This window comes from Pholis gunnellus (genome assembly GCF_910591455.1).
Source record: "Pholis gunnellus genome assembly, chromosome: 10".
NCBI classification, from domain to species: Eukaryota; Metazoa; Chordata; class Actinopteri; order Perciformes; family Pholidae; genus Pholis; species Pholis gunnellus.
The window spans coordinates 12,563,122-12,586,685 of NC_136537.1; the positions used below are offsets into that span (position 1 = coordinate 12,563,122).

The 23,564-nt window shown below is 37.4% G+C and overlaps 3 protein-coding genes across 3 annotated transcripts; all 3 read right to left on the minus strand.

Moving 5' to 3' along the window:
- Window positions 1-1,958: 1,958 nt before the first annotated feature.
- On the minus strand, window positions 1,959-9,572 carry LOC306702584 (uncharacterized protein; the record flags this gene model as incomplete). Its single annotated transcript, XM_079168224.1, has 7 exons — window positions 1,959-2,000; window positions 2,541-2,702; window positions 7,411-7,568; window positions 7,841-7,963; window positions 8,054-8,311; window positions 8,454-8,774; window positions 9,524-9,572. 7 exons carry the CDS (start codon window positions 9,570-9,572, stop codon window positions 1,959-1,961), a joined length of 1,113 nt encoding a protein of 370 aa, XP_079024350.1.
- A 2,070-nt stretch (window positions 9,573-11,642) lies between these two features.
- Window positions 11,643-17,259, minus strand: LOC306702150 (immunoglobulin superfamily member 10-like). The gene is made up of 6 exons (XM_079167688.1): window positions 17,159-17,259; window positions 15,591-15,911; window positions 15,191-15,448; window positions 13,771-14,091; window positions 13,362-13,619; window positions 11,643-13,029 (listed from the first exon to the last, which is right to left on the minus strand). Exons 1-6 carry the CDS (start codon window positions 17,205-17,207, stop codon window positions 12,839-12,841), a joined length of 1,398 nt encoding a protein of 465 aa, XP_079023814.1. The 5' UTR covers window positions 17,208-17,259; the 3' UTR covers window positions 11,643-12,838.
- A 2,296-nt stretch (window positions 17,260-19,555) lies between these two features.
- Window positions 19,556-21,721, minus strand: LOC306702213 (uncharacterized protein). Its single transcript, XM_079167768.1, has 4 exons — window positions 21,577-21,721; window positions 21,143-21,487; window positions 20,029-20,136; window positions 19,556-19,884 (listed from the first exon to the last, which is right to left on the minus strand). The coding sequence occupies exons 1-4, from the start codon at window positions 21,623-21,625 to the stop codon at window positions 19,877-19,879; spliced, it is 510 nt and encodes a 169-aa protein (XP_079023894.1). The 5' UTR covers window positions 21,626-21,721; the 3' UTR covers window positions 19,556-19,876.
- Between the last annotated feature and the right edge of the window lie 1,843 nt (window positions 21,722-23,564).

A 23,564-nucleotide genomic window follows, 5' to 3' on the forward strand; every position in this document is an offset into this window, starting at 1 on the left:
TTGGGATTTATAGGCCTGATGTTCAGTTCAACTTTAAAGCTACATAACGATACATTTCAGATAAACACACTGAAGGTTAAACGGTTAAATTGTTGAAAGTTCTTTGAAAATAAAGGGTTAGGATCCACTAATACAGTTTACCAAATATGATCAGTGTAGTGGACATGAATTTGAGTTTTTATCATGTGATATTGAATACTTGAATAGTGCAGTGAAAGTAGAATTATAATTATCACAATATTATATTTTTACTTTTTGTCAGCCTCAGTGGTAGAGCAGCATTATAGAGCGTTAGACTTTATTATTGGCCAATTAATGCTGCTGTTTCTTCAGTATACGTAAGCTCTTTGCAATAGGACCAACCAAAATGTTCTGCTTTTTATTCTTGTGACAGAATTATTCTGTGTTTTGTCAGATGTACAAAAGAAGGGAAAAAGGCAACAATAAGGCACCCCAAGGTGCTCAGATATGTTTTCAATCACACTGCTGTTTGGCCACAGTGGTCTAAAAATCATGCTGCTATCTCTGCAATGTCTCTGGTTACTATGAGCTCATCTAAACAATTCATCACGTCTCCCTCCTTTCTCTCAATTCAACTTGATTCACTTCAATTCAATTCAAATGGGCTTTATTGGCATGAAAGTTTCAAGAACAATGTTTCTGAAGCATCAAAACACAAAACGTCTCTTAAGACTCTGTCGCCCTCCACTGGCGACTGTTGATTCAAAACAAAAGTCCTAAAACATGAAAAGACTTCCGGCATTGCACTTGCAGCAATAAACAGTCATATTATACACTTACTATTCAGTGAGGCAGAATGTTTGTGTGAAGCCTCTTAAGGCAGTAACAGCTATGTGATTATGTTTTATTGATGTTTAAATGTTATCAACAGAGTTTTACTGAGTACAGAATTATCAATAAGCAACAGTAGCTCCTCTCTGAACCAGTAGAGGAAAACCTCACACCTATAACACTGATGATGAGTCGGAGGTTTTATTCAACGCTCAGCAGTAATTAAAGGTAAAGTCTGTGATCAAAATGTCAACAAAAGGATCTGATGACTGATTGATTGACATGTTGTGAATACATAACAATAAAGCTCAACAAAAATAAAAGTCTTAATATTTAATACATTTAAAGATTTAACAATATTACTCTTAACATTGGAGAAAAACAGTAATTATTAGATGAGAAAAGCACAAAACTATTATTTACATAACTCAATATTTAGGAGATAAAAACGTTAGTCATATATGTGAATATGCCTGAAAAATATATGATGTATAATTACAGTTTGGTCTTCAATACACACTTTGAATGCAAAATCACCATTTTTAGAATATGCATAGCTTCTTAGGCAAGTACCTATAAAAACAATCTACCTCTGAAACATAAACTTGTCATTTTAAGGAATAAATCTGTTTCCATGCATTTTTCAGATAATCCAGTGTGTTTTAAATATCTGACTCACACAAAGAAGTGGGAGAAAGAAATGCTTCATCCTTCAATTCTTCTGAAAAATGAAAGGTCACCACATTTGGAGATACATTGTTTTCACTAGAGAGCGACGATGTGGAAATCTACAATCATTTCTAAATGGCATCAAAATGAGTTTGCAGAGCTAATATGATGATTAAACTGTGCTGTGGGCCTCTGGATGCTTCATCACTCTCCAAAGGCAGCGACGCACTGAACATTTGACAACAAGACGCTCTCTCTACATGAATTAAATCTAAGTAAAGCATCCCTCTTTCACCAATCAACAACTGAAGTGACCGAGTGGAAAGAGCCAGACGACACTTCACAAAGTTAAAGATCAGATGAAGACCTTCTCATTCCAACCATCACAACAGAGTTCTCCTGATCTTCAATCTGTCGACGGACAACAGAGTCTTGAGCCGTCTTGTTTTTCTTTTTCTTCCAAGCAAAAAAGACGGTGATCCCAATTAATGCAAGAATCACCACAGCTGCTCGCACTCCACATATGAGCTGGGAGAGATCTGCTCGGATTAAGAGACACAAAAATCACATGTGAACATAGGACTGTGGCAGGAGAGTTAGTTTTCACTTGCTTAAGTAAACAGGGCTCATCTCTACTGGAGGAAGCACCGGTTTGGTGGGTGGGTGTTACTTAAATGTATTCATTGCAGCAGAGTTGGTTTTCACTTACTAATAATGTCCCATGAGTCCTCAGTGGAGGGGGGAGTCACAGTTTTACTGGAGGATGTGATATTATTGTAGGGGTTAATTGACACCATGATGCCAGACTCCTTACCAGCAGGGACGGTTCCTGTGGGGGAAGCTGTTGTTGGCTCAATACACAGGGTATTACTGGCTGCAAACACCCACTGTGATACGTGCGTCCCATTGGGTGGGGTGCAGTTAATGAATATGAAGCCTGTGGGACAGACAGAGATCAATGACTGATGTTCAGCTCATCATTAGTATCGTTAACATCAGACTTTTGTCTACTCATGCTCTCACTCACCACAGTTAGATATCTGCACTTCTTTTAAGACACGACTGACGTCATTCCTGACCGAGCAGACCAGTTTTCCTTTGAGGTGTTGTTTCAGAGTGATGCTGTTTGTCTCAGTGTTTCCAGAGAGGAGCTCAGAGTCTGTCAGAGGGTGATCATCCAGAGTCCAGCTGTACTGAGGACTCTCTGCTCCCTCAGAGGAGCAGGACACCTTCATCTCTCCCTGGGACAGACACTCAGAGACCAGCAGGACAGAGGACACAGGAGCTGAAGGAAACACACTCAGATGACTTTTCATATTGACATAATCTTCATCATTCTGTAGAGTTTCTCATACAGAGCAGTGCAGACATGGATACAGATATACAGCACGTAGAATATGAGATGCATGTAATAAATAGTTATTTACCTTGAATGGTCAACTGTAGAACCCTGTCCTCTAAGTGAGTTCCCTCTGAATCAAAGGTTACACGTCTATATTGACCATCATCAGTCCTGCTCAGTTTATTGATCCTAAATGTTCCATCACTGGGAGTAAAGAATGATCTGTTTTCTATCAGATTTGACAGAACGATATTCCTTCTCACATCCAGTATTACTGTTGTTTTGTCAAACCAAAGGTATCTATGTATTTCTGAGGCTTTGTTCATCAGCTGGAGGACCACAGTTCCTCCCAAAGCTCCATAACACTGAGCTCCGTTCTGTCTGCCATCACAGTTGGTTTCCACACCTGGAAATAATAAAAAGGAAAAGTTTAAAAATCAATATATCACATGGCTTTCATGAACATTTATTGTGTAAATAAGGGTTCACTAGATTTATAAAGAAGATGAGTGAAACATTAATTAGGTTTAATTAGTTTAAATAAAATGTTTTAATAACAAGATCGCGAAAAATATAAATACAAATATCTGAATCCGTTCATTTTTGAAAAAATAATGAATGGTTGAATTGTAACTGTATACTTCCCTTAATACAGACAGGAAAATGTTTTGTATCGTAAAAGATAGATGTGACCACAAAACATTTCACCAACAGCTCATGCACAAACGTCCCTCTGCTTTACAGTACACGTATTAAATACATTGTATTTCATGCTAAACACAATGTTGTAATTGTGACTATATTGTGAATCAGCATTAGCTTTATAACTCAATTTGCAATCCTCCTTTTTATGTACAGTAATTGAGTGAGAATTAAATAAATCTTGCATCTTGAAGCTTAAATTTATTGTCATAAATTACACCAAGCTTTCAGTTTGTTTCAACATAATAGATCTATGGTAGTCAATTGAAGATCAAAGATGAAAAAAACATGTTTAATTATATTAAATTACTCTGTGTCATGGTTCTTGTATGAATTTGGTCCCAGCGTGGGTCAGTGGTTGCGTTGCAAAGCACATCAATGAAGATGATGTTGAAATGTATATATTTGATCCTGTTGCATGAAATGTGTCAGTTTAAAAAAGTGAAACAGCTCACTGTGAGAGACTCCGAGTATCATCACAAACAGTCCGATCACAGCTTCCATGTCGCCTCAGTTGACCCAGTCAGCAGCTTTCTGACTAACCTCATTCAACAGCAAACATGCACATGAGAAGCCTTTCTTCTCTTAGTGATCAGTGTCTGATAATAAAGGAAGCAGAAATATGAGCCAACTGCATCAGTTCCTCATTTATGAACAGAACAGTGTGATTAAAGCCTTAAAAGGATGCTGAAGACAAAACTATTTCTGGAAATGGTTTATGAAGCTCTGCATGTTAAGATTACAAGTAAAGTCCAACCATATTATACCAGAAAGGCTTTCATTGCTCTCAGCTATGAAGAAATGGAAACAAAGTGTCATCATACAGTTTAAACAGCACAGCTTCTCACACAAAGATCTTCTCTTTTATTGTATTATTCTTTTACGTTCTGCACGTTCAATCATCCTTGAAACTTTAACAGACAGGTGTTAATATTAAAATACTTGCACAATGCGTACGTGTGCACGGTGTGACATCTTTCTGGTTTTGATAGTGTCATAAAGTGTGTGTGTGTGTGTGTGTGTGTGTGTGTGTGTGTGTGTGTGTGTGTGTGTGTGTGTGTGTGTGTGTGTGTGTGTGTGTGTGTGTGTGTGTGTGTGTGTGTGTGTGTGTGTTTGTGTTTGTGTATCTTACTCACTCCCCTGTAGCCTGTGAAAATGCTCCTATACTGCTAGCTGCACGTGTTTAATGAGAAACACCTGTCCACTGATGGGAGCAGGGAGGTGATGGCACACTGTCCTGGAGGTGTGGGGACTTTCCTCCAGGTTAAGTTCCTTCTTAGCTGCAGAGAAGAGGGGAGAAGGAGCGAAAGACAGGACGGAGAAAGACGGTGAGCAGCCCGTCAGGTGCATGAAGAGCGTCAAAAGGAGGAGAGACAGGTGTGACTGAGCCTACAGTAATAATAACCCCCTCTGAGCAGAGTATGGCGGCGGAGCGGTGTAGAGACTAATCCGGACTCAAGGAGCCGCTGTGACTGAGAGACGACAGCCACACGCCACCACTATCAGAAGAGCCCCCACTGCAGAACAGACTGGGATCAAGATGTGCAAAACGTTTTCTGGAGAGGAGAGACCACAATGGTTATGATACTGCACAGCACTTAAATGTAAATACACAAATTCGTTTTTCACTTGGATGTAATGATACATTTACATAACACGTCTTCTTTCGAGCAAGTGTAAAGAAAACATCCAAAATACACATTTAGGTGTTTATTTAACTACTTTGTCTATTTGTGTCTTTCTCCTGAATTCACCAAATGTTACAGTTAGATATTTCGTCATTGGCACATTTAAACATAACATTTCAGAAAACGTGTAATACAAAAACAATTGTCTTATGTTTGAAATCAACTGGCAAAGTTTCATGGAGATATCTAAATGTTTGGTTTTTACCCTGTTCACATGTGTCTTGCTAAATGTACGGAATTTTACAATACATATCTTCAAAGGCCATTTTGTCATATTGTAGTTAAACACATCCAGTTATTAACAACACGTGCTGTGTTTTTTGCACCTACAGCACTTTATTTTAAACTATAGTGTAGATCCAAACTTTTGAAGGTATACCAAATCATATTTCATGCTGTATTTGGTAAACATTTATAAAATGATTCACACATTGAGAATAGTATCTATTGTTGTAAAAAAAAGACAGGTATATGTCATACAGTGTTTTATCTTAAACTTTCAAGTGACTTTAAGAGAAAAATCAGGATCACATTTAGAGATGAAGTAATTTAATAGATTAATATTTAGAAACATTGCACAATGACGTGGGATTGATCTCCAGATTTGCTGTTGCAACACATTTTGTCAGCCTCAGTGGTAGAGCAGCATTATAGAGCTTTAGACTTTATTATTGGCCAATTAATGCTGCTGTTTCTTCAGTATACTTAAGCTCTTTGCAATAAGACCAACCAAAATGTTCTGCTTTTTATTCTTGTGACAGAATTATTCTGTGTTTTGTCAGATGTACAAAAGAAGGGAAAAAGGCAACAATAAGCCACCCCAAGGTGCTCAGATATGTTTTCAATCACACTGCTGTTTGGCCACAGTAGTCTAAAAATCATGCTGCTATCTCTGCAATGTCTCTGGTTACTATGAGCTCATCTAAACAATTCATCACGTCTCCCTCCTTTCTCTCAATTCAACTTGATTCAATTCAATTCAATTCAATTCAAATGGACTTTATTGGCATGAAAGTTTCAAGAACAATGTTTCTGAAGCATCAAAATACAAAACGTCTCTTAAGACTCTGTCGCCCTCCACTGGCGACTGTTGATTCAAAACAAAAGTCCTAAAACATGAAAAGACTTCCGGCATTGCACTTGCAGCAATAAACAGTCATATTATACACTTACTATTCAGTGAGGCAGAATGTTTGTGTGAAGCCTCTTAAGGCAGTAACAGCTATGTGATTATGTTTTATTGATGTTTAAATGTTATCAACAGAGTTTTACTGAGTACAGAATTATCAGTAAGCAACAGTAGCTCCTCTGAACCAGTAGAGGAAAACCTCACACCTATAACACTGATGATGAGTCGGAGGTTTTATTCAACACTCAGCAGTAATTAAAGGTAAAGTCTGTGATCAAAATGTTAACAAAAGGATCTGATGACTGATTGATTGACATGTTGTGAATACATAACAATAAAGCTCAACAAAAATAAAAGTCTTAATATTTAATACATTTAAAGGTTTAACAATATTACTCTTAACATTGGAGAAAAACAGTAATTATTAGATGAGAAAAGCACAAAACTATTATTTACATAACTCAATATTTAGGAGATAAAAACGTTAGTCATATATGTGAATGTGCCTGAAAAATATATGATGTATAATTACAGTTTGGTCTTCAATACACACTTTGAATGCAAAATCACCATTTTTAGAATATGCATAGCTTCTTAGGCAAGTACCTATAAAAACAATCTACCTCTGAAACATAAACTTGTCATTTTAAGGAATAAATCTGTTTCCATGCATTTTTCAGATAATCCAGTGTGTTTTAAATATCTGACTCACACAAAGAAGTGGGAGAAAGAAACGCTTCATCCTTCAATTCTTCTGAAAAATGAAAGGTCACCACATTTGGAGATACATTGTTTTCACCAGAGAACGACGATGTGGAAATCTACTCTACAATCATTTCCAAATGGCATCAAAATGAGTTTGCAGAGCTAATATGACGATTAAACTGTGCTGTGGGCCTCTGGATGCTTCATCACTCTCCAAAGGCAGCGACGCACTGAACATTTGACAACAAGACGCTCTCTCTACATGAATTAAATCTAAGTAAAGCATCCCTCTTTCACCAATCAACAACTGAAGTGACCGAGTGGAAAGAGCCAGACGACACTTCACAAAGTTAAAGATCAGATGAAGACCTTCTCATTCCAACCATCACAACAGAGTTCTCCTGATCTTCAATCTGTCGACGGACAACAGAGTCTTGAGCCGTCTTGTTTTTCTTTTTCTTCCAAGCAAAAAAGACGGTGATCCCAATTAATGCAAGAATCACCACAGCTGCTCGCACTCCACATATGAGCTGGGAGAGATCTGCTCGGATTAAGAGACACAAAAATCACATGTGAACATAGGACTGTGGCAGGAGAGTTGGTTTTCACTTGCTTAAGTAAACAGGGCTCATCTCTACTGGAGGAAGCACCGGTTTGGTGGGTGGGTGTTACTTAAATGAATTCACTGCAGCAGAGTTGGTTTTCACTTACTAATGTCCCATGAGTCCTCAGTGGAGGAGTTAGTCACAGTTTTACTGGAGGATGTGATATTATTGTAGGGGTTAATTGACACTGTGATGCCAGACTCCTTACCAGCAGGGGAGGTTCCTGTGGGGGAAGCTGTTGTTGGCTCAATACACAGGGTATTATTGGCTGCAAACACCCACTGTGATATGTGCGTCCCATTGGGTGAGGTGCAGGTAATGAATATGAAGTCTGTGGGAAAGACAGAGATCAATGACTGATGTTCAGCTAATCATTCGTATCATTAACATCAGACTTTTGTCTACTCATGCTCTCACTCACCACAGTTAGATATCTGCTCTTCTTTAAAGACACGATTGACGTTATTGCTGACCGAGCAGACCAGTTTTCCTCTGACGTGTTGTTTCAGAGTGATGCTGTTTGTCTCAGTGTTTCCAGAGAGGAGCTCAGAGTCTGTCAGAGTGTGATCATCCAGAGTCCAGCTGTACTGAGGACTCTCCGCTCCCTCAGAGGAGCAGGACACCTTCATCTCTCCCTGGGACAGACACTCAAAGACCAGCAGGACAGAGGACACAGGAGCTGAAGGAAACACACTCAGATGACTTTTCATATTGACATAATCTTCATCATTCTGTAGAGTTTCTCATACAGAGCAGTGCAGACATGGATACAGATATACAGCACGTAGAATATGAGATGCATGTAATAAATAGTTATTTACCTTGAATGGTCAACTGTAGAACCCTTTCCTCTATTTTAATTCCATTTGAATCAAAGGTTTTAAGTGTATATTCACCATCATCAGTCCTGCTCAGTTTATTGATCCTAAATGTTCCATTACTGGGAGTAAAGAATGATCTGTTTTCTATCAGATTAGACAGAATGATATTCCTTCTCACATCCAGTATTAATGTTGTTTTGTTCAACCAGTGGTATCTATGTATTTCTGAGGCTTTGTTCATCAGCTGGAGGACCACAGTTCCTCCCAAAGCTCCATAACACTGAGCTCCGTTCTGTCTGCCATCACAGTAGGTTTCCACACCTGGAAATAATAAAAAGGAAAAGTTTAAAAATCAATATATCACATGGCTTTCATGAACAAGTATTGTGGAAATAAGGGTTCACTAGATTTATAAAGAAGATGAGTGAAACATTAATTAGGTTTAATTAGTTTAAATAAAATGTTTTAATACCAAGATAGAGAAAAATATAAATACAAATATCTGAATCCGTTCATTTTTGAAAAAATAACTGTATGGTTGAATGTAACTGTATACTTCCCTTAATGCAGACAGGAAAATGTTCAATATTGCAAAAGATAGATGTGACCACAAAACATTTCACCAAGTACTCATGCACAAACTTCCCTCTGCATGACAGTACACTTAGTTATTGAATACAATGTATTTCATGCTAAACACAATATTGTAATTGTGACTGAGATTGTGAATCAGCATTAGCTTTATAACTGAATTTGCAATCCTCCTTTTTATGTCCAGTGATTGAGTGAGAATTAAATAAATCTAGCCTCTTGAAGCTTAAGTTTATCATCAGAAGTTACACCAAGCTTTCAGTTTGTTTCAACAGAATAGATCTATGACAGTCAATCAAAGATGAAAAAAACATGTTTAATTATATTAAATTACTCTGTGTCATGATTCTTGTATGAATTTGGTCCCAGCGTGGGTCAGTGGTTGCGCTGCAAAGCACATCAATGACGATGATGTTGAACTGTAGATATTTGATCCTGTTGCATGAAATGTGTCAGTTTAAAAAAGTGAAACAGCTCACTGTGAGAGACTCCGAGTATCATCACAAACAGTCCGATCACAGCTTCCATGTCGCCTCAGTGTTCAGCCTCAGTTGAGTCAGCAGCTTTCTGACTAACCTCATTCAACAGCAAACATGCACATGAGAAGCCTTTCTTCTCTTAGTGATCAGTGTCAGATAATAAAGGAAGCAGAAATCTTTTCCAACTGTATCAGTTCCTCATTTATGAACAGAACAGTGTGATTAAAGCCTTAAAAGGATGCTGAAGACAAAACTATTTCTGGAAATGGTTTATGAAGCTCTACGTGTTAAGATTACAAGTAAAGTCTAACCATATTATACCAGAAAGGCTTTCATTGCTCTCAGCTATGAAGAAATGGAAACAAAGTGTCATCATACAGTTTAAACAGCACAGCTTCTCACACAAAGATCTTCTCTTTTATTGTATTATTCTTTTACGTTCTGCACGTTCAATCATCCTTGAAACTTTAACAGACAGGTGTTAATATTAAAACATTTGCACAATGTGTACGTGTGCACGGTGTGACATCTTTCTGGTTTTCATAGTGTCATAAAGTGTGTGTGTGTGTGTGTGTATCTTACTCACTCCCCTGTAGCCTGTGAAAATGCTCCTATACTGCTAGCTGCACGTGTTTAATGAGAAACACCTGTCCACTGATGGGAGCAGGGAGGTGATGGCACACTGTCCTGGAGGTGTGGGGACTTTCCTCCAGGTTAAGTTCCTTCTTAGCTGCAGAGAAGAGGGGAGAAGGAGCGAAAGACAGGACGGAGAAAGACGGTGAGCAGCCCGTCAGGTGCATGAAGAGCGTCAAAAGGAGGAGAGACAGGTGTGACTGAGCCTACAGTAATAATAACCCCCTCTGAGCAGAGTATGGCGGCGGAGCGGTGCAGACTAATCCGGACTCAAGGGGCCGCTGTGACTGAGAGACGACAGCCACACGCCACCACTATCAGAAGAGCCCCCACTGCAGAACAGACTGGGATCAAGATGTGCGAAACGTTTTCTGGAGAGGAGAGACCACAATGGTTATGATACTGCACAGCACTTAAATGTAAATACACCAATTCGTTTTTCACTTGGATGTAATGATACATTTACATAACACGTCTTCTTTCTAGCAAGTGTAAAGAAAACATCCAAAATACACATTTAGGTGTTTATTTAACTACTTTGTCTATTTGTGTCTTTCTCCTAAATTCACCAAATGTTACAGTTAGATATTTCGTCATTGGCACATTTAAACATAACATTTCAGAAAACGTGTAATACAAAAACAATTGTCTTATGTTAGAAATCAACTGGCAAAGTTTCATGGAGATATCTAAATGTTTGTTTTTTACCCTGTTCACATGTGTCTTGCTAAATGTACGGAATTTTACAATACATATCTTCAAAGGCCATTTTGTCATATTGTAGTTAAACACATCCAGTTATTAACAACGCATGCCGTGTTTTTTGCACCTACAGCACTTTATTTTAAACTATAGTGTAGATCCAAACTTTTGAAGGTATACCAAATCATATTTCATGCTGTATTTGGTAAACATTTATAAAATGATTCACACATTGAGAATAGTATCTATTGTTGTAAAAAAAAGACAGGTATATGTCATACAGTGTTTTATCTTAAACTTTCAAGTGACTTTAAGAGAAAAATCAGGATCACATTTAGAGATGAAGTACTTTAATAGATTAATATTTAGAAACATTGCACAATGACGTGGGATTGATCTCCAGATTTGCTGTTGCAACACATTTTGTCAGCCTCAGTGGTAGAGCAGCATTATAGAGCTTTAGACTTTATTATTGGCCAATTAATGCTGCTGTTTCTTCAGTATACTTAAGCTCTTTGCAATAAGACCAACCAAAATGTTCTGCTTTTTATTCTTGTGACAGAATTATTCTGTGTTTTGTCAGATGTACAAAAGAAGGGAAAAAGGCAACAATAAGGCACCCCAAGGTGCTCAGATATGTTTTCAATCACACTGCTGTTTGGCCACAGTGGTCTAAAAATCACGCTGCTATCTCTGCAATGTCTCTGGTTACTATGAGCTCATCTAAACAATGCATCACGTCTCCCTCCTTTCTCTCAATTCAACTTGATTCAATTCAATTCAATTCAATTCAAATGGGCTTTATTGGCATGAAAGTTTCAAGAACAATGTTTCTGAAGCATCAAAATACAAAACGTCTCTTAAGACTCTGTCGCCCTCCACTGGCGACTGTTGATTCAAAACAAAAGTCCTAAAACATGAAAAGACTTCCGGCATTGCACTTGCAGCAATAAACAGTCATATTATACACTTACTATTCAGTGAGGCAGAATGTTTGTGTGAAGCCTCTTAAGGCAGTAACAGCTATGTGATTATGTTTTATTGATGTTTAAATGTTATCAACAGAGTTTTACTGAGTACAGAATTATCAATAAGCAACAGTAGCTCCTCTGAACCAGTAGAGGAAAACCTCACACCTATAACACTGATGATGAGTCGGAGGTTTTATTCAACGCTCAGCAGTAATTAAAGGTAAAGTCTGTGATCAAAATGTCAACAAAAGGATCTGATGACTGATTGATTGACAGGTTGTGAATACATAACAATAAAGCTCAACAAAAATAAAAGTCTTAATATTTAATACATTTAAAGATTTAACAATATTACTCTTAACATTGGAGAAAAACAGTAATTATTAGATGAGAAAAGCACAAAACTATTATTTACATAACTCAATATTTAGGAGATAAAAACGTTAGTCATATATGTGAATATGCTTGATAAATATATGATGTATAATTACAGTTTGGTCTTCAATACACACTTTGAATGCAAAATCACCATTTTTAGAATATGCATAGCTTCTTAGGCAAGTACCTATAAAAACAATCTACCTCTGAAATATAAACTTGTCATTTTAAGGAATAAATCTGTTTCCATGTATTTTTCAGATAATCCAGTGTGTTTTAAATATCTGACTCACACAAAGAAGTGGGAGAAAGAAATGCTTCATCCTTCAATTCTTCTGAAAAATGAAAGATCACCACATTTGGAGATACATTGTTTTCACCAGAGAGCGACGATGTGGAAATCTACAATCATTTCCAAATGGCATCAAAATGAGTTTGCAGAGCTAATATGACGATTAAACTGTGCTGTGGGCCTCTGGATGCTTCATCACTCTCCAAAGGCAGCGACGCACTGAGCATTTGACAACAAGACGCTCTCTCTACATGAATTAAATCTAAGTAAAGCATCCCTCTTTCACCAATCAACAACTGAAGTGACGGAGTGGAAAGAGCCAGACGACACTTCACAAAGTTAAAGATCAGATGAAGACCTTCTCATTCCAACCATCACAACAGAGTTCTCCTGATCTTCAATCTGTCGACGGACAACAGAGTCTTGAGCCGTCTTGTTTTTCTTTTTCTTCCAAGCAAAAAAGACGGTGATCCCAATTAATGCAAGAATCACCACAGCTGCTCGCACTCCACATATGAGCTGGGAGAGATCTGCTCGGATTAAGAGACACAAAAATCACATGTGAACATAGGACTGTGGCAGGAGAGTTAGTTTTCACTTGCTTAAGTAAACAGGGCTCATCTCTACTGGAGGAAGCACCGGTTTGGTGGGTGTGTGTGTGTGTGTGTGTGTGTGTGTGTGTGTGTGTGTGTGTGTGTGTGTGTGTGTGTGTGTGTGTGTGTGTGTGTGTGTGTGTGTGTGTGTGTGTGCCGTGCAGTTAATGAATATGAAGCCTGTGGGACAGACAGAGATCAATGACTGATGTTCAGCTAATCATTAGTATCTTAACATCAGACTTTTGTCTACTCATGCTCTCACTCACCACAGGTAGATATCTGCACTTCTTTTAAGACACGACTGATGTTATTCCTGACCGAGCAGACCAGTTTTCCTTTGACGTGTTGTTTCAGAGTGATGTTGTTTCTCTGAGTGTTTCCAGAGAGGAGCTCAGAGTCTGTCAGAGTGTGATCATCCAGAGTCCAGCTGTACTGAGGACTCTCTGCTCCCTCAGAGGAGCAGGACACCTTCATCTCTCCCTGGGACAGACACTCAGAGACCAGCAGGACAGAGGACACAGGAGCTGAAGGAAACACACTCAGATGACTTTTCATATTGACATAATAATAATAATCTTCATCATTCTGTAGAGTTTCTCATACAGAGCAGTGCAGACATGGATACAGATATACAGCACGTAGAATATGAGATGCATGTAATAAATAGTTATTTACCTTGAATGGTCAACTGTAGAGCCCTGTCCTCTAAGTGAGTTCCCTCTGAATCAAAGGTTACACGTCTATATTGACCATCATCAGTCCTGCTCAGTTTATTGATCCTAAATGTTCCATCACTGGGAGTAAAGGATGATCTGTTTTCTATCAGATTTGACAGAACGATATTCCTTCTCACAGCCAGTATTAATGTTGTATTGTGAAACCAGTGGTATTTAAGTATTTCTGAGGCTTTGTTCATCAGCTGGAGGACCACAGTTCCTCCCAAAGCTCCATAACACTGAGCTCCGTTCTGTCTGCCATCACAGTAGGTTTCCACATCTGGAAATAATAAAAAGTAAAAGTTTAAAAATCAATACATCACATGGCAAGTTGTGATGCAGCATATGTCATCTAGAATATTTCGATTTTAAGTAATGGTGCAGCCATAAAACCATGATGTCTTAGTGTTTCCTGTGAAGATAAACATTGAGGAGCTGCAATGAAATGTCAGTACAACGTTATAAAATATATATTTTTGTCTTTCAAGCAGCTTTTAGGAACATTTATTGTGGAAATAAGGGTTCACTAGATTTATAAAGAACATGAGTGAATTATTAAGTTTAATTCGTTTAAATAAAATGTTTGAAGACAAGGTGGAGAAAAATATAATTACAAATATCTGAATCCATTGATTTTTAAAAACAAAAAATAAATGTATGGTTGAATTGTAATTGTATACTTCCCTTAATGCAGACAGGAAAATGTTCTATATTGCAAAAGATGTGACCACAAAACATTTCACTAACAGCTCATGCACAAACTTCCCTCTGCTTCACAGTACAGTTAGTTATTGAATACAATGTATTTCATGCTAAACACAATATTGTAATTGTGACTGAGATTGTGAATCAGCATTAGCTTTAAAACTGAATTTGCAATCCTCCTTTTTATGTCCAGTGATTGAGTGAGAATTAAATAAATCTAGCCTCTTGAAGCTTAAGTTTATCATCATAAGTTACACCAAGCTTTCAGTTTGTTTCAACAGAATAGATCTATGGCAGTCAATTGAAGATCAAAGAAGAAAAAAACATGTTTAATTATATTAAATTATTATATGTGTCATGATTCTTGTATGAATTTGGTCCCAGCATGGGTCAGTGGTTGCGCTGCAAAACACATCAATGACGATGATCGCGAACTGTATATATTTGATCCGGCTGCATGAAATGTGTCAATTTAAATAGTGCTGGAAGCTGTTGTTGGCTCAATACACAGGGTATTACTGTCTGCAAACACCCACTGTGATATGTGCGTCCCATTGCGTGGGGTGCAGTTAATTAATATGAAGCCTGTGGGACAGACAGAGATCAATGACTGATGTACAGCTAATCATGAGTATCATTCACATCAGACTTTGTCTACTCATGCTCTCACTCACCACAGGTAGATATCTGCACTTCTTTTAAGACACGACTGACGTCATTCCTGACCGAGCAGACCAGTTTTCCTGAGACGTGTTGTTTCAGAGTGATGTTGTTTGTCTCAGTGTTTCCAGAGAGGAGCTCAGAGTCTGTCAGAGTGTGATCATCCAGAGTCCAGCTGTACTGAGGACTCTCTGCTCCCTCAGAGGAGCAGGACACCTTCATCTCTCCCTGGCACAGACAATCAGGGACCAGCAGGACAGAGGACACAGGAGCTGAAGGAAACACACTCAGATGACTTTTCATATTGACATAATCTTCATCATTCTGTAGAGTTTCTCATACAGAGCAGTCCAGACATGGATACAGATATACAGCACGTAGAATATGAGATGCATGTAATAAATAGTTATTTACCTTGAATGGTCAACTGTAGAAACCTGTCCTCTGAGGGAGTTCCATCTGAATCAAAGGTTCTAAGTGTATATTCACCATCATCAGTCCTGCTCAGTTTATTGATCCTAAATGTTCCATCACTGGGAGTAAAGAATGATCTGTTTTCTATCAGATTAGACAGAATGATATTCCTTCTCCCATCCAGTATTACGGTTGTTTTTTTAAACCATTGGTATCTATGTATTTCTGAGGCTTTGTTCATCAGCTGGAGGACCACAGTTCCTCCCAGAGCTCCATAACACTGAGCTCCGTTCTGTCTGCCATCACAGTTGGTTTCCACACCTGGAAATAATAAAAAAGGAAAAGTTTAAAAATCAATATATCACATGGCAAGTATTGATGCACCATAGATGTTGTCTAGAACGGTGGTTCTCATGGGGTACGTGTACCCCATGGGGGTACATGAGATTTTTTCTAAATAGATTTAAAATTAGCATCCATTCAAAAATCCTTGAAAAATAGTTATTTAATAAATATTCAATAAAATATAAGTGTAAGTTCATAAACTGAATTTTATATTCAGTAGGCTATTCAATTTCATTATCCTAAACAATGCAATCTTCAGTGTTGACAGTTTAATAAATCAGACACTGATGATCTTTTTTTCAACCAAAAATGCTTTGCGCTGGTTAGTGGGTACTTGGCTGAAAAAATATTTCACAGGAGGTACATCACTGAAAAAAGGTTGAGAACCACTGGTCTAGAATATTTAGATTTTAAGTAATGGTGCAGCCATAAAACCATGATGTCTTAGTGTTTCCTGTGAGGTTAAACATTGAGGAGCTGCAATGAAATGTCAGTACAATGTTATAAAATCTTTCAAATAGCTTTGATGAACATTTATTGTGAAAATAAGGGTTCACTGGATTTATAAAGAACATGAGTGAAATATTAATCATGTTTAATTAGTTTAAATACAATGTTTTAAAAACATGATAGAGGAAAATATTACTACAAATATCTGAATCCGTTCATTTTTGAAAAAAATAAATGAATGGTTGAATGTAACTGTATACTTCCCTTAATGCAGACAGGAAAATGTTTTGTCACGCAAAAGATAGATGTGACCACAAAACATTTCACCAGCTCATGCACAAACTTCCCTCTACTTTACAGTACACGTATTGAATACATTGTATTTCATGCTAAACACAATGTTGTAATTGTGACTATATTGTGAATCAGCATTAGCTTTATAACTCAATTTGCAATCCTCCTTTTTATGTACAGTAATTGAGTTATAATTAAATAAATCTAGCATCTTGAAGCTTAAATTTACTATCATAAATTACACCAAGCTTTCAGTTTGTTTCAACATAATAGATCTATGGCAGTCAATTGAAGATCAAAGATGAAAAAAACATGTTTAATTATATTAAATTACTCTGTGTCATGGTTCTTGTATGAATTTGGTCCCAGCGTGGGTCAGTGGTTGCGCTGCAAAGCACATCAATGAAGATGATGTTGAACTGTATATATTTGATCCTGTTGCATGAAATGTGTCAGTTTAAAAAAGTGAAACAGCTCACTGTGAGAGACTCCGAGTATCATCACAAACAGTCCGATCACAGCTTCCATGTCCCCTCAGTGTTCAGCCTCAGTTGAGTCAGCAGCTTTCTGACTAACCTCATTCAACAGCAAACATGCACATGAGAAGCCTTTCTTCTCTTAGTGATCAGTATCAGATAATAAAGGAAGCAGAAATATTAGCCAACTGTATCAGTTCCTCATTTATGAACAGAACAGTGTGATTACGCCTTAAAAGGATGCTGAAGACAAAACTATTCCTGGAAATGGTTTCTGAAACACTGCGTGTTAAGTAAAGTCCAACCATATTATACCAGAAAGGCTTTCATTGCTCTCAGCTATGAAGAAATGGAAACAAAGTGTCATCATACAGTTTAAACAGCACAGCTTCTCACACAAAGATCTTCTCTTTTATTGTATTATTCTTTTACGTTCTGCACGTTCAATCATCCTTGAAATTACAACAGACAGGTGTTAATATTAAAACATTTGCACAATGTGTAAGTGCACGGTGTGACATCTTTCTGGTTTTGATAGTGTCATGAAGTGTGTTTGTGTGTGTGTGTGTGTGTGTGTGTGTGTGTGTGTGTGTGTGTGTGTGTGTGTGTGTGTGTTTGTGTATCTGACTGACTCCCCTGACAGCACGGAGAAAGACGGTGAGCAGCCCGTCAGGTGCACGAAGAGCGTCAAAAGGAGGAGAGACAGGTGTGACTGAGCCTACTAATAACTTGTCGGTGAGCAGAGTATGGCGGCGGGGTGGTGCAGAGACGAATCCAGCCTCAAGGGGCCGCTGTGACTGAGAGACGACAGATTCCCGGCAGTTGAGAGGAACGAGAGAGAGGAGGCGCTGTGGGATCTGTGGAGGGGTGAAGTGCGCTTCACTTCTCCTCTCAGCTAAATTTTTCTGGACTATTTTAATTATTTTTATCTATTGAATATTCATAAATTGTATTTTTAAAAGAATCTAAATCTGTGTGCTGTCATGGATAGAGTGCTCCCCCGCGACAAATACTTCTGGTACCATGAAGTCTCTGTAATGAGCCACAAATGTCTTTGATATGCAGGCTGAAAACTAAAAAGAAAGTTACATTCAAAGATGAACATAAACAGTTGTTATCTAACCATAATGTGAGTGAAACCAAATACAGCCAGTAGATGGCGTCACAACCCAACGTGATTTATACACTGCATCAGAGATGGGCAAAAATACATCAAAATGTATTTTGATACAAAATACAAAATACCCCCAAATAAATGTATTACAACAAAATACAAAATACTGGTGTCAGAAAATGTATTAGCATCTGAGTGTGTCATTAGCATGTTAGCATCGATCGCTTGATATTATAACCATCACCATGTATATACGTAGCCAGACCCAGACATAAATTATACATAAAGCTAGTTGACATCTGTCACACTCAGATACAATATTTAACTTGACAGACAATCCCTTGAACTTGAAGATCTGAAGACTGAACTCGTGAACTGTTTTTTGATTCGTGGAGAAAGTATTTTGAGTATTTTAAATACAAAATTACTCCACTCTAAAGTATTTTGTTACAAATTACGTTAGATTTTTAATCGGCCCTATCAAATACAAATTACAAAATACTCAAAAGTAATTGAAATACGTATTTCAAATACAAGTAATAGAAATACTGCCCATCTCTGCACTGCAGCATCAACTCATACATCCAACCCAACTCCTTTAGTCATCAACTGCTAGTATTTAAAGTATTTGTTTGATATGATATTCAGTAAAAGCTCTAACAGCTAAATGATAGTGATCTCTGGTTTATTTATATCAATGAAATTATTGTTACCGTTGATAATGATGCAACTTAATCCCATGTATCCAGCATTTAATGCAGCATTTTATTTACAGCAACATCCTCACAAGCTTCACAGCTCTATTAATAGATATTGTGTCTAATTGTCCGTCACATATGTATGTTTGGTCTCAGGGCTACAGTGCAAACATTAAATGGACAAATAATGGCAATGCAAAGAGACCACTGTTATTAAATATAAAAGTGAAAAGAGTACAGTAGTTTATTTGAAATAGATTAAGTACTTAAGTGATGTTCTTAAACATGTTGCTAAAGTTACTGTCATTCTTATACAACAGACTTCTAAACAACTTTTAGGGTGTCAATTACTTAAATACACTCGACATTTTTACATCACACTTACTGTACATCTCACTTGTTCATAGTCCTGTTATCTGTTCGTTTGTGCATTTTTTTTAAATATTTCACTTTATTTTATATTTTACTGTAAATTTAAATACGTTTGTACTTTTTGCACTGTTGATTGTTTAATGTTATGCACCACCCGTCATGTTAAATTCCTTGTATGTGCAACATACCTCGGCAATAAATGATTCTGATTCTGAATTGTGACCATTTGTCTTTTATTATAGTTTAACAAAGAGTAGCTCTAAAATACAAGTATGTACATTATCGATCCTGATCAGACTTCACAGAGCTGCTGTTGATGGTGCTGCTGAGATTAACATGACATGCCCAACATTTCACTGATGCCACAAGTCGGCGTTTCCTGTAACAAATCTTTTTCAACACTAATAGATACATAAAAAATACTTTTCAAGCTCCCAAGTAATGCAAGTAGTCCTGTTCTTTGAGTCCTCAGTTCATTGTTGATCCTGTTCCTCAAGCGAGTTCACCTAAGTCCAAATTCAAGGCATTCAGTCTCACTTATTTACCTGAGGATAGACAACAAAGAATAAAGCTAAATTATTTTTGCAGTTAAAGCAAAACAAAAGAAAAAAAAAACTTTCACCAACAGTGTTGACTGAAACGCTGCATCATATTGACCTTTTTTTGATTACAGGTGTGTAAAGTCTTACCTGTCTTCTTACGACGCCTCAGTTTCCAGCAGACACAGCCACACACCACCACTATCAGAAGAGCCCCCACTGCAGAACAGACTGGGATCAAGATGTGAGAAATGTTTTCTGGAGAGGAGAGACCACAATGGTTATGATACTGCACAGCACTTAAATGCACATTTAAGTTGTTCACTTGGATGTATTCATATGTTACATTTTGTTCGCGCCTTAAATATGAAAATAATAACGTTGATTGGAGAGAAAGAAGTCCTCCTTGTAATCCCTGTACCTATTACAGCAAACTGACATTCACCAACAGGTGAAAACATTGTTTTTCATGCACTGGTCAATTTTGAGTTATTTTGCTTCCATAACACGTCTTCTTTCTAGTAAGTGGAAAGAAAACATCCAAAATACACATTTAGGTGTTTATTTAACTACTTTGTCTATTGGTGTCTTTCTCCTAAATTCACCAAATGTTAGAATTAGATATGTTAATTTGCACATTTGTAAAACAAAAATAATTGTCTTAATGTCAGAAATCAACTGGCAAAGTTTCATGGTGATATCTATTAGTGTGTTTACATATTTAATGTAGTGTCTTGCAAAATGTATGGAATTTTACAATACACATCTTTAAGAAACCATTAATATTCATCTTTAAAAAAAAAAAATTGTTCTGGGTGAAAAAGTGAGTACAAGACCTCAGTGGACAAATACCGAAAGTAACATTTGAACCACAGCAAGTTAAATGTGCTGCACCTATTACCTCTTTTTCACAGCACCTTTCATCAGTTCAACACACAGAGTATGGTCTATATTTAGTAAATAATCAGTGACTATATGGAAAGATTATCTTTAAGAATATTGTCAGGAATAATTTGCTACAGTGCGATGCTGGACTCGGTTTTACAGTATATTTGGCATTTTTAGGTACATTTAGAAAATTGAGCAAATTGAGGAAGTAAAGAAGCTCTTGAAAGTAGTGGTGTTTGGACAAAACACTGCACAGCTTTATATCAGCATTTGATTACAGTAACTGCTATGCGTACAGTAATGATTACATTTTTTATTACCTTTTGTAATATATAGAAATATTAGCGTAAATAAGCGGAAGGTTTTAAACACTTACCTTGAACATCCAACTTAAAGTCAATGGTTCTCAGTTGAATCCCTTTTGGATCAAAGGCGTCGACGGTGTATTGACCCGAATCATTCCTCTCCACTTTTGTGATCTTGAGTGTCCCGTTGTTGATGAAAAACTCTGTCCTGTTTCTATAAGGCTCCTGTATAGTCACCCTTTCTTTCTTCAGAGAGAATACATTTATGGATCCAGTGGGAAGGTTTTTTTTACACTTCAGCTGGTGGCCGCTGGCGTTGGTCATCAGTTGGATGTCCACAGATCCTCCGAGAGTAGCAGAGCACCGAGATGTGTTCTGTGTGGCATTACATTTAGTCTCACCAGCTGGAAAGAAACCTGGAAGAAGGCATATTCAAAGTGAATCATCTTTAATAATTCACCTTTTGCACATGATTAAAATGTTTCTTTCATAATGAGGATTTTACCATGCGATACTCCAGCTAACATCACAAAAAGAATAAGCACTGGCTCCATACTCCTTTGTCATCCACAATAACTTTAACCTTTAAAAAAAACAACTGAACTGAATAGAAATGAACTAATCCCTGTTAGATATACTGAAACAGAATGAGGTTGTCACATATACTGACAGGAAACAGTAAACGGTTTGTGGTTAGATATTTTTCGGAAGGCAGGACATTGTTTCACTTCTCATTTCAAACACAAGTCTCTGGCAGCCTGATGTAGCGCCCTACAAAGGCTTAGATTTATGTCTTTTTAGGCTGATTATGTTTCTCCAATATTACCATCGAATCCACCCAATATTTAAAACATGCAGATGTACTCTGCTTTTTGGTATGCTCGGAGAGACTGCAGGCCGTCTACCAACAAAATGTTGCTTATTTATCTATTTTACATTTTACTGTAACTATAAAAACTTTACTTTGATATTTACAGTCCATAGCTTGAAGGAAAATTGTGTCTGTATTTGGCTGAGTTTCTACCTGTTCAGGTCAATATAATAAATTAATTTACAATTTAATAGATTTAAGTATGTCATTTAAAAGTAGCTTATCTGGCCTACAACAAATCACATGCAATTTACTATGACATTATAGCTACAGAGAACTGGTAAGCTCGATATTTACAAACAGATGTGAGACAACAGTGAGATAGAGGTTTTAACTACATTTTGGGCAAATAGGTAGCCTAGTTACTGCATTGTCCTTTGTAAGGCAGTATGCTGATCTTAGGAAATACTGGCAGCATCTGAAGAAATGTTCTTTTGTGTTGAAATCTCACATGTGAAACTGAATCTAAGGTTTTGCTTTTAGTGGGATAACAGTTTCAACATGTTTCAACCAGAGTACATTTGCCAAGGCAACTTTAAATATTAGTATATAAACTTCTTCTTTTTCTGGAAAAAAAAGAAGTGAGAATCCTAACAGCACCCACATGTGGGTGAATGTAAAAGAGTCACCAAAGACTCATCAAAGAATAAGGTAAATTGTTTAACTAAAAGATAGCACCATAAAACTTTCCCAGTTGATAATTTAAATTTGTTTGTATTACAAGGATTCTGAAATTGTATGTTTAAATATGCAATTGAGGCATTATCTAATGCAAACATTTGGTAGATTGAGGAGGAATCTATATACGTAAAATAGACAAAGTATAGTAAAATAAACATTTAAATGTGTCATTTAGATGATTCTGCCATTTTATGAATGCAAATTAGCCAAAGCGTCAAAATTGTGCATGAAAAACACTGTTTTTGCCTGAGGTGTCTCCCCTCAAACTAAACCAAAAAAACTGGCTTTACCCAAAAGTAAGGCTTGTAGTTTACATTAGATGCGAGAGATCTGTCAAATGTCAGAGTTCGTTATGGTCACATAACTTACAGATCGACCTGTAGGTTAGGGTCACTTAACCCTTAAAGGCACCTTCATATGTTTCCTATCTGAGTTACAGATCAGCAAACATTTCTGTGCACAACTTTCTACATGATGGAAGATTCACATGTCGCTTGATGAGCCAACACAAGAATACACATTCTTCTTCTGGAGAGAATGTGATGTGTTCGATCGTGTGTGTGACTGTGTGAGTTTGTCCATCCGTGACTTAGTGAGTGTGCACCCTCTGGGTCACACTCACAGCTAATCTTACATTCTGCTGCTGCAAACTGCCTAACAGTTATGGTTGCATGCTCGAGGACCTCTTGTGGTTGCAGTGACTCACACTTCCTCAGAACAGCGTTTTCAGCATTTTTCTGCTTATGTTGACACCTCACTCACCACTCTTAAACGACCCCCGGCCACTAAGGACCACAAGTGAAAACAAAGCTGAGGGCATCTACGACCCGCAGCTGCTACTTTGTGCCCAGAGACACAGTGGGGAGGAAACAGTTTGCACGCTATTGTGTTTTGGAAGGTGTGTTTGGCTAACAGCTAATTACTACCACTGCTGTACTTTG

Excerpts from the sequence above, each read along its gene's own strand:
- LOC306702150 (XM_079167688.1), bottom strand. The coding sequence starts at position 17,207 with ATGGAAGCTGTGATCGGACTGTTTGTGATGATACTCGGAGTCTCTCAC. Across the intron at positions 14,092-15,190 it reads AGTGCAGATATCTACCTGTG|ATGTGGAAACCTACTGTGAT; the intron begins GTGAGTGAGAGC and ends TATTATTTCCAG. Across the intron at positions 13,620-13,770 it reads TCTACAGTTGACCATTCAAG|CTCCTGTGTCCTCTGTCCTG; the intron begins GTAAATAACTAT and ends TGTTTCCTTCAG.
- LOC306702213 (XM_079167768.1), bottom strand. The coding sequence starts at position 21,625 with ATGGAGCCAGTGCTTATTCTTTTTGTGATGTTAGCTGGAGTATCGCAT. Across the intron at positions 21,488-21,576 it reads GTTAGCTGGAGTATCGCATG|GTTTCTTTCCAGCTGGTGAG; the intron begins GTAAAATCCTCA and ends GCCTTCTTCCAG. Across the intron at positions 20,137-21,142 it reads CTTTAAGTTGGATGTTCAAG|AAAACATTTCTCACATCTTG; the intron begins GTAAGTGTTTAA and ends TCTCCTCTCCAG.